Source organism: Sciurus carolinensis, chromosome 13 (genome assembly GCF_902686445.1).
Source record: "Sciurus carolinensis chromosome 13, mSciCar1.2, whole genome shotgun sequence".
Lineage (NCBI taxonomy): Eukaryota > Metazoa > Chordata > Mammalia > Rodentia > Sciuridae > Sciurus > Sciurus carolinensis.
In genome coordinates this window covers 78,465,328-78,481,078 of record NC_062225.1, presented here as the reverse complement: position 1 = coordinate 78,481,078, position 15,751 = coordinate 78,465,328, and the positions used below count along the sequence as shown (strand labels likewise).

The 15,751-nt window shown below is 32.2% G+C and overlaps 2 protein-coding genes across 3 annotated transcripts in view; both read left to right on the top strand.

Moving 5' to 3' along the window:
- The window catches only part of Tdrd15 (tudor domain containing 15), a 52,155-nt gene extending 47,456 nt beyond the window's left edge, over nt 1-4,699 (top strand). Inside the window, exons 2-3 of the mRNA XM_047522144.1 lie at nt 1,728-4,640; nt 4,694-4,699. Of these exons, the coding sequence (XP_047378100.1) occupies nt 1,731-4,640; nt 4,694-4,699 (2,916 nt within the window). The 5' untranslated portion in view covers nt 1,728-1,730. The remainder of the gene's footprint in view (nt 1-1,727; nt 4,641-4,693) is intronic.
- LOC124962676 (tudor domain-containing protein 15-like) overlaps nt 4,624-15,751 on the top strand; it is a 36,651-nt gene continuing 25,523 nt past the window's right edge. Inside the window, exons 1-3 of one of the 2 annotated variants that reach the window (XM_047521827.1) lie at nt 4,624-7,992; nt 9,180-9,294; nt 10,702-10,768. In XM_047521827.1, coding sequence (XP_047377783.1) covers nt 4,713-7,992; nt 9,180-9,193 — 3,294 coding nt within the window. In that variant the 5' untranslated portion in view covers nt 4,624-4,712 and the 3' untranslated portion in view covers nt 9,194-9,294; nt 10,702-10,768. Of the gene's footprint in view, nt 7,993-9,179; nt 9,295-10,701; nt 10,814-15,751 lie in introns of those variants that run through there. The other variant, XM_047521826.1, reaches the window with a different exon arrangement.

Here is a 15,751-nt window from a genome sequence, read left to right as displayed (position 1 = left end):
AGAATATGACTATATGACTCTTTTTTGCGACTTTCCATTTGTACGAACTGTACCTTGTAATTATGATTGCTTCTACTGCCCCCCTCTTCTTTGTGGTTTTAGACCTTAGAAGCATATTCTCATCCCCAGTCAGGTTGAGAGTTGCAGAGAACTGCTTGGTTCTTTGCACTTTAGGCCCTGACTGGAAAACAAAGCTTTTGTCTTCACTTTCAAAGGACCCGGGGAATTAATTTGGAAACTTGGGAAAATAGTACCTTAACACTTGATTTTATATTCCTGTCCAGCATGCTTTTCTTTCATCTTTTTATCCTTTACCCCAGAGTGTTTGGATGTTATATCAAAATTTTCTTTTCTTTATCTTTATTTTGGGTTTACTTTCCTTATTGTAGATTTAATTTGTGTGTGTGTGTGTGTAGTTTTTCCTAATCTCAGTTGTTACATGTTCACAACTACTGTATCTGATAACAATGCATTAATCTTTTTTGATGCTTTTGAGACTAGTAATTAGATTTTTGGAAATAAATTCTTTGCTGTTTCTTTCAATTCACTTATTCCTGGGGGAAAGATTTCTGAGGTTTCTTTTAAGTGGGTCCTCTCACTTTTTTTTTTTTTTTTTTCAAGGTTTTGTGTTTTTCTTTTTCATGCTCATAGATGGAAATTGGTATTGTTAACTTGGTCAAGGAAGGAAGAGTTGAGCTGTGTTCTCTTATAGGTGTTTCTTGCCTGAATTTGGGAAATATTTTATACTTTGAAAATTTGTCTTACTATTTTTAGAATCCCCCAAATCTGGAGATTAGTAGAGAGACTGCTTCTATGCTAAAAATGTCTTCCTCTTTCCTTTTTCAGAGCCAGCCATTCCAGTGACAAGACCTGAATATACCTAACCTGCTTCAGTGTCTTTCTGTGCTTAGCTTCCCGTATGGGTGTCTAGGCCTCAGTCTATTGCCCTCAATCAAAAACAAATCTTGGGGTTGCATAATGGTTCTAATAGGGTCCAAATATTGCTAATTAACATGGGATAGGGAGTGTATCCCTTGTTGGTTTATCATCTGCCCTGGGCTCTTGCACTTACTCTTTTGGATTACGGATTGTTGGAGTCTACAATAAGGAAACATGGTTTTCTCAAAGTAGGTGGAGTAGGTCTCTACTGAGAATTGTTTGGTACTTTCTGTTATACCACATCTAATATCTAATAGAAATTTGTTAAATTTTCTGAAAAATGAAGATTACTCTTTTCTGTTTTCCAGTGATGATACATATTTTCCCTGTTTTTCCAGGGGAGTACAGGGGATTGAACAAAGGAGTACTTTACAACTGAACTATATCCCCAGAGTCTCACTAAGTTGCTGACATTCTAACTAAATTGTTGAGGCTGACCTCAAACTTACAGTCCTCCTGCCTCAACCTCCTGAGTCACTGGGATTACAGGTGTGCACTACTGCATCTGACTCCTGCATAGTTTTTTTTTTTTTTTTTTTTTGGTTTCTTGTTATTTCAGTGGATTTTTAAAATAAAATGTAGAAGGTAATGGACAGCTATATTTTGTTTATCTTACCAGCATCTTGTCTAGTATATGTAATTCTTGCCAACATGTTTAATTTGATAAAATATAGGCATGGAATTATTTTTAAGACTTACCTTTATATACCAAATTTATATAAGGCTCATTGTATTCAGTTTTGGCAGTTATCAGTTTAGAAGCTAATTTGTACGTATTTGCTTTCTAGAAAATGGATTCTACATCTCTGTTCCCGACATTTTTAGATGTGGATCTAACAGTTTCACATATTGAGTGTCTTCCCAAGAATATTCTGGTGAAATTTCAAGGCAGAAATAATAGCGAATGTGAGTTTGACTACCACATATTGCAGAGGGAAATTCAACATATTCCAAAAGTAAAAAATAATGTGAACATTGATGAATTTTGTTTGGTAGAAGAAAGAGCAACTGGAGAATGGCAGAGAGGAAGAGTTGTAGACAAGAAAAATGAACTGTACACGGTACTCCTCATTGATCGTGGAGAAGAACTAAGAGTTGATGGGATGCATGTTGCTTCAGCATGTGATAATTTATTTGATCTACCACCCCGGGTAGTATTTGGAATTTTTGCCAATATACTTCCACTTGGGGAAAAATGGTGTCCTAAGGCTTTGAATTATTTTAAGTCATTAGTAGGAATACAACTGAAAGGTTATGTACAAGCTATTTTGCCTTTGCAAATGATTCTTCTTGAAGTGCCAAAAGTTATATCCCAGGCTCTTGAATTCCAATTAGGAAGATTTATTGATGGAGATTCATTTCGTCTTATTGTGGAAATGTTAAAAGAATTCCCTCAACAAATGCCAGATTTATTACAACATAAAGAATCTGAATTGCCATTAAGTAATAATGATACTTTACTTGATGTTCAACATATTCTGGATAATTTGCAGCCATCTTTGTCAGTAGGAAGCTTTGAAAGTGTAAAGGTATCATCAGCATTGAGCCCAAGTAAATTTTATTGTCAGTTAATTAAATGGATACCAGAGCTAGAAAACTTGACAGTGTGTATGACTTTGCATTATGATATTATCAGTCAAGAAACTAGTCCCACATGTGATAATTTTGGACTACTTTGTGTTGCCAAAAGGAGAAATGGACAATGGCATAGAGGAATTCTTCAACAACTCTTGCCCAACAATCAAGTAAAAATTTGGTTTATGGATTATGGCAGTAGTGAGGCTATACCCTCAATTCATGTAAAGAAGCTGAAACAGGATTTTATTTTAGTACCATTATTTTCATTTCCATGTTCTCTGACATATTTACGCAGTCCAGATAGAGATGCAAGAAAACTTCAACTGAGTGTATTTAAACAAGCCTTATTAGGACAAATAGTATATGCACACATTGATTGCTTTAATAAGGATGAGCATTTGTATTACATAACATTACAAACTCAAGAGTCTACACTTAATTCTAAATGTCTGCTGAAGACTGTAGACACACAAGTATCTTGTCCAGTGTCTGATTCAAAAATCTCCAACATTTTGAGTGAGACAAGTGCTTCTGATGTAAACAGCTCTGCAATTGAAGGTTTTATTGGAAATATTGAACAGTCAGTACACTGTCTAAATAAAAGAGACATTTTAAAAGTAGGTTTTCATATTAAAACTGTAGAAATGGAGATGGAGGCTGCCTACGTAGCTTTTGTAGCATATGTATTAAACCCATCAAATTTTTGGGTGCGCACTAATGCCCATCAGAATGAATTTCAATATATAATGAAAAATATAAACAAATTTTATGATTTGTGTGAAAATGATGAACTAATTCTAAGAAATCCCGAACCTGGTTTATTTTGTTGTGCTAGATACAGCAAGGACAGATGTTTTTACAGAGCCGTCATAACTGAAATTAATGGTTATGAGATTAATGTGTATTTTTTGGATTATGGAAATACTGATTCCATACCATTTTTTGATGTAAAAATTTTGCTTCCAGAATTTTGTGAGTTGCCTGCCTTAGCCATGTGCTGTTCACTTGCACATATATTTCCTGTTGAAGATTTATGGGTAAAGGCAGCAATTGATTATTTTAAAAAAATTGTTTTGAACAAAGAAATTTTGCTTCAAGTTATAGCAAAAAAAGATGACAAGTACACTGTAAATATTCAGAGTATTGAAACCTCAGAAAACACTGATGTTGTCTCTCTTATGTTACAAGCCGGATATGCGGAATATTGGGAAGTAGAACCAGAATGTTTTCCAAAATCTGTAAGTGAATGTTCTGTTTTAAATTTAAAATCTAAAGACAAAGCCAATATTCAGAAAGTTGTATCTGCCCTTCTTGAAGGACCTAAGTCTAAAAAACACCATTCAAATAAGCTGGAAGAAAATCACTCACCTTTGTCTGTGTCACCAACTGTTAATTTCTCAGATTTAAAAAATTCTTTTACCTTGTCTGTGGGACCTAGATCATCATGGACTTATAAGGAATATATGTTTAAACCAGGAACAGTTCTTGAAGTTAAATGCTCTTATTACTATGGCCCAGGTGATTTTTCATGTCAACTACAATGTAAGTTAGAAGACCTAAAATTACTGATGGAACAAATACAGAATTATTATAGCATTCATTCTGATCCTTATCAGATTGGGCAGATTGCTTGTGTTGCTAAGTATTCCAAAGATGGGAAGTGGTATAGAGCTGCTATTTTGACTCATGTATCAAAAAAAGAAGTTGATATAATATTTGTTGACTATGGTTACCAAGAAAGAGTTTTAATTAAAGATCTTTGTGCAATTAATCCACATTTTCTTTTTTTAGAAGGTCAAGCCTTCAGATGTTGTCTTAACTGTTTAGTTGAACCCATTAGTTGTAAATTATTTAGTTGGACAAGAGAAGCATGCAGAGACTTTGGAAATTTTATTATTTCATCTAAAGGATTATTGACTTGTATTATCTATGCTTTAGTTCTTAAACATCCAAACTGTTTATGTAATTTAGTGGATTTAAAATCCTCATTTACTAGTGCAAAAGAATTTTTTAATTGTGACTCTGCACAGTATAGCATGTTATCAAAACCACTCTCATCTTCAGTTAGTCTTTACAGTTTCTATTATTCTTCCTTTAACATAAACATTGGAAGTGAAGAAGACGTATTTATATCTCACATATACAGTCCCAAGAAGTTTTATTGCCAGCTTAGTAGAAATGATAAAGATCTAGAGATGCTAGAAACAAAAATCACAGAGATGATTAGCCTTAAAAATTGTCCAAAATATGATTCTAATAAAATGAGATTGTGCATATGTAAATATGAAGAGGATGGTTTCTCATATAGAGCTTTAGCAAAGCGAACAGATTCATCATCTGACTTTCTTGTCTATTTTGTGGATTTTGGAAATAAGCAGTTAGTAGAAGAAAACATGTTGAGGGCCATTTCAAGTCAGTTTCCAGAGTTACTGTTTATTCCTATGCAAGCTATTAAGTGTTTTTTATCAGATCTTAGAGACATAGATATTCCAGCAGAAATCAATAGCTGGTTTGAAAACAATTTCTTGGGAAAACCATTGAAGGCAGTAATATTGTCCAGGGAATCAGATGGCCAGCTTGGTATAGAATTATATGATGGGTATCAACATATAAGTCAGAAAATTAAAATGTTGCTTCATGATCATGGAAAAAAACTGTCTGACCAAGCACAATACGTGGAAAAGAGTCATAAATTAAGTGAGAATAAGAAGCTTGCTGCTTCTTTGAAAAGCAAAACAGAAAAAAACCATCACCATAATGTGAAAAATAAAACTAGTCTAACAAATTCTGAAAACAAAATAGATAAATTAGTGCGTCCTAAAAGTATATATGACAGACTTTTGAAACCATCAGTTTGTTACAAAATTGAACCTGCGTCAAAAAACAAAGTGAAGAAGTCGTTGAAGGATGGAACTAAAAATAAAAGTGTAAAAAATGTCCCTGGAGCCGCACATATTGTTGATGAAAGTGATATGGGCCAAAAACCAGTAAAGGTTGTACCACAGGCATTTATTGGTGGGTTAACTCAAACAGCCTTACAAAACCCATATGACCTTATTAGACCACAGATCAAAGACCTTCCTCAACCCCAAATTTACTTGAATGCTCAAGTAAAAGGGTATGTATCTAGTATTAGTAGTCCAGCAAGTTTTCATATTCAGCTTGCTGAGAGTGAAAATGTAATCATCAGACTCACAGATTCTCTAAATGAAAGAAGAGAAAACAGAGTGAAAAAGCAAAACTCAGTTAAACTGCTAGTGGGAGATCTTGTAGTTGCAGAGTACTCTGGTGACAGTGCCATTTACAGAGCAGTAATTAAGGATATTTTGCCAGATAATTCTTTTGAAGTAGAATTTATAGACTATGGCAATACTGCAATAGTAAACACATCTAAAATTTATGAACTTAAGAAGGAATTCTTAACTATCCCTCCACTAGGAATCCATTCTTTTCTTAGTGGAGTAAAATGGAATGAGCCTGATGAAATATGGGACAGCAAAACTGTGGATTATTTCACTTCAAGAGTAAGTAACAAAACAGTTTCTTGTGAATTTTTGAAAAAACATGATCAGAAATGGGAAGTAAATATCATTTGTGATGACAAATGTGTCATTAATGAACTACTGAAATGGACAGCATGTTCACAACTACAGAAGACAGTATTGCAAATGCCTCCTGTTGTCTCTCAGAAGGTCAGTCCTGGTGTTGATAATGAAATGAAGAAAGAAAGATCAAGTGAATATGAAGGTGCTGTGATCCTTCAGCCATCCTACCAAGAACTGGTTAAAATTCCTTTTGAAGAGTTAAAACCTGGACAGCTTGAAAAAGCTGAAATACTTTATGTTTCAAAGAGTGGAAGATTTTATGTGAAGTTATCCAAAAATAAAAAAATCTTATCAGATTTAACATTATTAATTGCTAAAGAAGAAAAAAACCCTTCTTTCTTATCAATGGAAAATATTGAAAATGGTTTAGAATGCTTGGCAAAATCTAAAAAAACTTTAAAGTGGTATCGATCAAAAATAGAAAAAAAGTGTATTGATGGGAAAGTGCTTGTTTTTTTAGTGGATCATGGTAGATGTGAAGTAGTGCCTTTAAATAATACCAAGGGGCTTAGTGGTGAAATCAGAAATATTCCACAACAAGCTGTGCCTTGTAAATGGATTTGGTTTGAAAATTCCAGGAACAAACCATTTGAGTCCATTGTGTGCTTATTTGCTCATTTGGAAATAAATGTTCTTTTCCTGAAATATTTAGACTCTGCTTGGGAAGTAGAAATTTTGGTAGATGGCATGTTACTTTTGGAGTATTTAAGTTTCAGTATGGTTCAGGTTGAAGAAAACAAACTTCAATCTTCAGGAATAATTTTCAACATGGAATCGCAGACTCTTACGTCATCATGTGCAATAAGATCATTTACTTGGGCACAACTGCAAGATGGTAGGCAGTATTCTGGTATTGCCACTGCTGTTTCTGATCCGTCTGAATTCTGCGTTCAGTTGGAAGACTTCTTTGACACAATGAAATATATTTTTATGTTGCTTTCTGATCTACCAGAAACCTTACAAACAATGCCTCGAGAACTCATAATTCCTGGTTCTAGTTGTTTATTCAAATACGAGTTGGAAGATCAATGGAATAGAGTAGAAATTTCTGAAGTCTTTGATAGGTATTTACATCTTGTGTTCATTGACTATGGATTTTCTCTTTATATAACTTATTCAGACATAATAAATCTTAAAGTTGTTCCTGAGGAACTTTTGAATTTGCCAAGGCTAAGTTATCCATGTATCTTACATGGCATCTTACCTGTTACAGGGAAACATTGGAATAAAGAAGCCAAAAGTTTTTTTCAAGATTTCCTAAGCAAACCAGGCCTAGTTTTTCAGTTTAGGGAATGTGGTTTCGAAACAAAACTGAAAGTAGATGTCATTCATGAGAAAAACAGTTTGGCAGATATATTAGTTGCATCTGGTCTTGCAATGTATTCTAAGGATTCAGCTCATCTTGATGCAATTACTACTACTGGATCTACTAAAATCCAATATAAATTACAGAGTAAACCTTTTTGTGCATTGTTAGATCAAAATTGTCACAAAAAAGAACATATAAATTGTATATGCACTGAGAACCAAAAGCTGAAAAAGCAGAAACCTATAAAAAGGAAAGATGGCCATAAGAGCCTCTTAAGGGAAAGACATATTAGGAAAAAATTGCATTCTAGAAATTTAACACTGAGAAATAAAGTTGGTAGTGGAAAACATAATCCCCAAAGTACCACTATGTTTGATACATGTGCAGCAACTTCATTTTGGAAACTGCCTGATCATTTGAAAAATAATACCAACTGGATTGAAAACATTTTTGAAAAACTACTATCTGAAGAACTACAAGAAAATAATAACACACTGGGTTTAAGAACAGGATTAAAAGCATTGCATGTTAATGAAAAAAGTATACCAGAAAACTTACAAGGTAAGTAGTAATTTTTTTATAAGTAGATTCTTTCTTTAGATTCTGTTTTTGATTCTTTAAGTTTGCATGTGCTGAAATTAACCAAATTGAAAATATATTGCAAGGAAACAATTGAAAATAGGGGTGAATGGATACACTGGGTATAATAATTTGGATTTAAGATGTTTCAATATTTTCACCTTTTTGATGGTGAACTTTTCAGGGTATAGTGAAAGTTGAGGATTTTAACCACACCTGCATTACATTTTACAAATAATTTCAAGTTTCACAAAACTCCCAATGTCCCTACATTTCACGTTAATAAATCATGCTATTGTTAGGGAACTTCCCAGGCTGATTTTGAAGAACCAAAGAAAACCAAGGTTTTCTTGAGTATGTTTCTAGGATGTTGCTAAACACTTAAAATATATAGAGTAAACCAATTATAGCATATTTTTCCTTAAACCTTTTAGACATTAGACTGATTCTAAAATCTTAAAATGTTAACATTTTATGTACTATACTATCATCTGATTTTATATACTGTAGTATTATTATCTGATTATATTCATTTTCTCAGTGGATTAATTACTGAGGATTTTGTAGGCTATACTGATTGGCCCCTGCTTAATGATTGTTTTGACTTTATAAATAGAACTTATTCCACATTCCATATTATAACTAGCATAATAATAGGTTACATTCTTTCAATGAATAGACGTGTATTGTTTTTATTGATGTGCTCCTAGAAAGTGTTTCATATGAAATTGGGTGTGGTGGTGCATACTTGTAATCCCACCAGCTCAGATGGTTGAAGCAGGAGGTTTGAGCCTAGCTTGGGCAACTTATTAGTAAGATTCTGTCTCAAAATAAAAAAAGAAAAAGAACTGGGATATAGCTCAGTGGTAAAGCACCCCTGGGTTCAATCTCTGGTACTGCCAAAAAAAGTGTTTCATTTGAATTCACATTTAGATATTTTTTCGTGAATTGATAAGTGCTTTCAAATTGGTCATTTCATTTTGAATCTTTTACTACTGTAGCAATAATTATGGAGTGATACCAGCAGCTCCCTTGTTTTGAGTGCTTGTTGTGTTTCAGGCACTATGCTGAGTTTTTATATGTATTAGTTCATTTAATGCTTAGCACAGCTCTACTGAAATTAACAAAGGAAAGTTTGAAAAAATTTTGTGCCTGTGTCCTTCTTTCAGATATTCTGTTTTAACTGATGAAGGGCTATAGCATTGCCAATGGGATTTTAAAACTCCTCAGGTGATTCTGATATACAACCAAAGTTGGGGACCACTCTTCTACACCTTATTGTGGGTAACTTCCTGAATTATTTTTTGAGAGTATATAAGTATGGTCTAAACTCCAGACTTCTGTGTTTGGTGTCTAGACCATACTTATAATGAGTTTCAATAATCCTGGGCCAAATTTGAGTAAATATTATAATGAAAGTATCATGTTAGAAATGACCTAGATGCATAATACATTTTAAAAATTTTGATCAGGTATTATTCTACTGATCGAAAGTGGTGCCCTATACGTTTAGAAAATTGGTTTCTTGACTTTTCCAGTTCCACCCTATTTTAACATATCAGTGTTTAAATATTAAGGGCAATTGTTTTCATTTGCATTTTCTTCATAACAAAATTTGCTTGTCTTTTTATCCAAGATATTTTTTTTCATTTTTTAAAAATTCCTTGCCTGCATTGTTGTTCTTGCCTGGACAATCATGGGAACTGGAAAATGTAATAACTGTTCGGAAAAAGGCACAAAAGTGTCTGGTAACCCTTGGGCAATAAGATAGTGGTTGATGGTGATGTATGCCTCTCTCCTGTATCTGTTTATTTAGTGGGAAGAAATCTTTGAAAGAAATCTGGAATGACGGCCCTTTTCTAGAGAGGAGTTTGACATTTTAAGTTTTAGGTAATAGCTAGACATCCAAAATGTCAGAATTAATCTTTATAATACAGAACTAGTGAATAATAACAGATTTATGAATCACTTTTACTGATGGAAAGTATTGATATTAAGGCCTGACTCCCTGAGTTTGAATACTTCCTTCATCCCTTATTAATTGTAAAATTATGGGTAAACTTTTAACTTCCTTTTGCCTCTGCTTCTTTATTTGTAAAGTGAAGAACAATAATTACCTCATTAGCTGATCATGAGGATTAAATAAGTTAAAACCTGTAAACATTTTCAGTAGTACCTGGTATATATTCAATGATCACTAATAGAAATAATACATAGTTACCTGATTAAAGCTGCTAATTTGTTTTGAAAGTATTTTCGTGAAATAGTAAAGTTTCATTATTTTGTTGCTGGGATTGAGGTTAATGCTGTTGTGTAAGAATCTGAAATATTTAGGGTGAGAGACATTTATATACACATTTACTGTAATGGTTATTGAAAAGATAGGATTTATGATTAAGAGACAATTATAGTTCTACATAAAGAATACGTTGTATATATTTATTCCATGTGGATATATACTGCTCAATGACTAAAAAAGGATGTTTTAGTTCTCACATATAATTATATACACAGTATAACCGTATAACTTGTTTCTGTTTTGTTCCCTCTTTACCCTTTGTATTTTGAATTTTAGGAATTAAATAAAAAATCCTGTTGATCATAGGACTTTAAAAATAAGTCTCGAGTAAGTCACGAAGACCCACAGTACTTTGTAAATTGTAACATACTCATATTTGTTTTGTTTTTCAGTAGAGGGAGATGAAACCTCAGATCATTTATGCATCTTTTTGGCAACAAATGATAAATAGGATACCCAGTCATTACTACCTTGTTTTAGATGCTTCAGTTCTAGAGTAACATGGTAAGCATAAGCACAACAACCTCTAACAATGGAAACATGTTAAAGTAATCTAGATTTTCAGATTATTTCCCCAAGAGACAATGTTAACATGTTGAATTTAACATGAATGTGATGCTTTGTTTTCAGTAACTTTACTTAGGAAATGTGGTTCATCAGTCTTCTGTATCTTGAAAATATTTTGTCTGATATACTGTCCTTTGTGGTTTCAAAGCCAATGGATATCATTTTACCATAACCTACTGATATTTTTCAGGCGTCTTTCTTACTAAAATATTTGTTTTGCTTGCTACTTCATAGAGTCATAATTGCAAGTATGGTTGCTATATCCAAAGTGCTTGTAGGACTCATGTTTATTAAAGGGATATGAAGGAGAGGTCAGACTCAAATCTATTCTTCTCTTTTGTTAACTCACACCATGTTATTTTTCTTTTTTCTATTTTATACTTGTAACCATTTTTTGTTTGATTTTTATATTTTTATTAGCATATATTAATTTTACATATTAATGAGGTTTAGTGTTATATTTCCACACATGCATGCAGTATACACCTACTAAATCCAATCTCTTTTTATGCCCCTGCCCTCAGACCTCCCAGACTCTTGACGTTGCTATTGTACATTCAGGTTGACTTTCTTTTCCCTCTTAAAGTTGTGAATGTTCCTGACATTCATGAACATAGTTATCTAGTGGGAAGGAGGATCCATATTTTGTCATTGAATTTACCTGTGAACTGGAATTTATGTTTTAAAAATGTTTTTGTTGTGTTTACAGTTACACATAATAGTGGGGTTCATTTTAATATAGCCATACATGCATGGAATATAATGGGCTCCTTTCCCAGTACTTCCTCTTTCCCTTCCCTTCTCCCCTCCTTCTTCTCCCCCTCTCACTATTCTACTGGTCTTCCTTCTATTTATTGATTGTCTTTTTAATTGGTGCTTTATAGATATACATAAAAGCAAAATTCGCTATGGTATATTTATTTATGTACATAGCATAATTTGGTCAATTTCTTTCTACAATTTCTCCCTCTTTCCATACCTTCTCCCTCTCCTTATATCTCTGTCCTCTAATGTACTAATATCTCTTTTTCTATCTTTTTCATGCAAAATAGAGTCCCCCACCCTTTTCCTTATTTTGCTCTAGCTTCTGCATGTGAGAGAAAACATTTGACCTCTGACTTTTCAAGTTGGGTTTATTTCACATAACATAATGTTCTCCAGTTCCATCCATTTACCAGAGAGGCTGTTGTGATTTGTGTTGCTGAAAACATTGGAAAATGCTGCTTTTAGTTCTTTTGGATAAATAATGACAGTGTAATAGCTGTGTCATGTGGTAGTTCTTCTGAGGATTCTCCATAATGATTTCCAAAGTGGTTGTGCTAATTTGCAGTCCCACCAACAATGTATATATGTTCTTTTCTCCCTGCATCCTTACCAACATGTACTATTATTTATATTCTTAATGACTGCCATTCTAATTCTGGTGAGATGAAATCTCTATGTAGTTTTGATTTGCATTTCTCTGAATGCTACAAGAGTTGAATTTTTTTTCATACATTTGTTGGCCATTTATATTTCTTCTTTTGAGAAATGTCTTATTTAGTTCATTTCTGTACTTACTGATTGGATTATCTGGTAATTTTGTGTGTGTGTGTGTGTGTGTGTGTGTGTGTGTGTGTGTGTGTGAAATGTTTTGAGCTCTTTATATATTCTGGATAATAACCTCCATCAGAAAAGTAGCTGGCAAAGAATTTCTTCCATTGTATAAACTCTCTTTTCATATTCTTGTTTCCTTTACTGTGCAGAATCTTTTAAATTTAATCCCTTCCGACTTTGATTCTTGGTTTTATTTTTCAGGTAAATTTTAATTGAGCAAGTTTAGAGTATTGTCTTGATTCCAAACATAGAATCACGTAATTGTGCAATTATACTTAAGAGTCAGCATAAGTCATATAGTTCTGAAGAACTGAGTATTTCATAAGTTAAAGTATATTTGGGAAAACTTGAAAAATTCCTTGCACGTAAGGGAAAATTGAGCATATCATTATCTGTATGTTTATATTGAACATGTTGAGGTCTTCATTTTTTTTTGAGATTAGGAAATAATTTCTAGAAATACTGTTATTTATGAAGATATGTTTAAATTTGGTATCTTGAATTTTAAAATTTATTTGACTGGGAAATGTTACATTCCTTTTTTTACATAACAAGCTAATCTCTAATTTGTAGCTATTTTGGAACAGATAATTTTACATATTACTCTTTGTAATCTAAAGTTTTTGAATAATTGTGAATTATTTTTCTCAAAAAATACCCTGCCAAATTTTCAAGATTTTTCTCCCTGCAATTATGAAGAGTGTTTCCATTGGAAAAATAATTCACTTTATCTATCACTGGGGTTCTTTTGTTGTTTTGTTTTTGTACCGTAAATACAACACAGTTGATTATATGGGTTAATTGAAATGAATTTGAATGCCAGAGTAACATTATGTAGTAACTCTTTCAGAGAGAGGAGCATTTAACCAGTAGGGACCTTACTGGTCTTTAGTTTTCCAGTGTTCTTTTTAATTTTACTTATGTGTCTCAATGTTTTATGTCTTTTATGTTTGGAAATGAGAACATAGACATACTAGGAAGTTTAGTTGCAGCATTTAAATTATTAAATACCATAGAAAATGATATTTCACATGTCTAAATTTCAGTTAATTCCTTATTTTTTTTTCTATTTGGATAGAAATCTAAAAAGAAAGTAGCTGAACATATGATTAAAATTACATTGACTTCTAAAGTTTTAAGATAGTGTTTAGTTTAATAGTAACTTTTCTTTTGTTTTATTTTGAAGGTACATTAATTTTTCACATTTATTATTTTATTGTGCAATAAAAGTACTACATGGAAGATGTGTCAAATTGATTCATGGATTTGATTCATGGATTGATTCAAAGTACTGTCAAATAAAAACAAAATTTAGGGTATTAATTTTAGGATTTGTATTTTCTTTGGGTAGTCCATCTTAGAATAATGCATTTTTCTCACTGTAAAACACTTACATTACTTTAGTGTTAGTAAGATCAGTTATTTTGTAAGAGTTGGCAATAAATTTTTGCTTAAGAATTTAAGAAACAGAATGTTGTAGGCAAAATATTTCAGATTTTTGTATTATTAAATTATACCCTTTGAGTTTTCATTTCTTTCTATTTTTGCTTTATATAAATAAATTTTCAAACCCATGTAAAAACAGTTTATCAAATGGATAAAGTATGATTTATTAGAAAATTACTTAAGATTTTTTTTTAATTCACACATGAAAGGGTACAGATTTTTACAGAACTTATGCAAACACAAGAAAATTATAGAAACTATATTACAACTTATCAATATGCAAAAATGTCTGATTCATTAGAAAACAGTTAAGATTATTCTTTTAAAGATGAATATCCACACATTATCCACTGGGCTCTGATTGAATAAAAATAAGACATATCAATTCATAATAATTAAAGGCAAATTATTTAACTATTTTCCTAGCATAATCACTTTTATTCTGAAAAATCTTCTGTATAAGATGCTGAGTTATTTAAATTTCAGTGTTTAATTTTTATGTTTTTTATATTTCTCATCTGTGTATTTTAACAATACCAGTATATTTTTTTCTAATTTTTAAAAAGAATATTGAACTATAATATAGCCTTAAAAATTTGTTTTGAGATATTGTTGCATTTATTTGTGTATACTCAAGGGAAATTCCTTTTGTTTCATGTATGTCATGTTGAGTGAAAAAATTTTCACAGTAAAAATAGTAAGTATTAAGATACTCTGAATATCTAATTATCCTCCTTTATAATTTTGTTGTTACACTGTCTTCTTTGTGGCACAATTAGTCATTAGATGTTTTATAAGTCATTGTATTAGATATGAGATATACAAACAAATAAACTGAGTTATGATTCTTAAGATATTTCCATTGTAGTGATAAAAACTGATAATAACAGAGTGGCATGTAGTAAAGGCGTGTGGAATGGGTATGTGAGAATGGACAGAGATAATTTTCTGAGGTTAAGGAATTAATTGAAAAGGGTGACAATAATGTGACTTGTGAGTTTGACTTTTGAAGGAGATAAGGTACAGTTTTTTTTTAAGCAAACATAAGGAAATTGCAAAACTATAGTACATGCAAGCAAAGTCGGAATGTTTACCAACATGCTGCTCTTATTTGAAATATCATTACTTGTAAGTTTGATGTATTTGTTAGATTTTTCTGGAATCAGCCTTCTATGATAGTGCAGGAAATGGAAATTTATGGTAAAGAGTAGTGCCTGATATCTCTAGAACCCCTTGAGATTGAGCATTTTGGAGTTCATATGTGAGATTTGTCTTTCTGTTTCTGGCTTACTTCACTTAGCATAGCATTTTCCATGTTAGTCCATGTTGTTGTAAATACCAGGATTTGCTTCTTTTTAAAGGATGAGTAGTATTCCATTTTGAGTATATATATTGCATTTTCTTTGTTCATCCATTGTTGGACACTTAGGTTATTCGTATATCTTGGCTACTGTGAGTAATGCTGCCATGAACATGGAATGTAGATATCTCTTCAATATACTGATTTCATTTTCTCCTGGATTATATATACTCAGATATGGGATTGCTAGATTGTAAGGTAGTACACCTAATATGTTTTGTGGGCCTGTGTCAACCCAAGTGTTCTATACATGTCATCTTAAATTTTTTTTAAGTATTTACTCAGCTATCTATGTCTACAACACTGATTAAAATATCAGATGGGACCCTGACTATAACCTTTAACTAGAAATTTGCTTTCACAGTGACAATAATTAACATCTTTGTGTATGGCCATCCAACAATTTCAAATCCATTGACCAGGCATACTTGTCTGCCACTGAAATTACAGTTGTTTCTTAGTGTTCTCTGAGG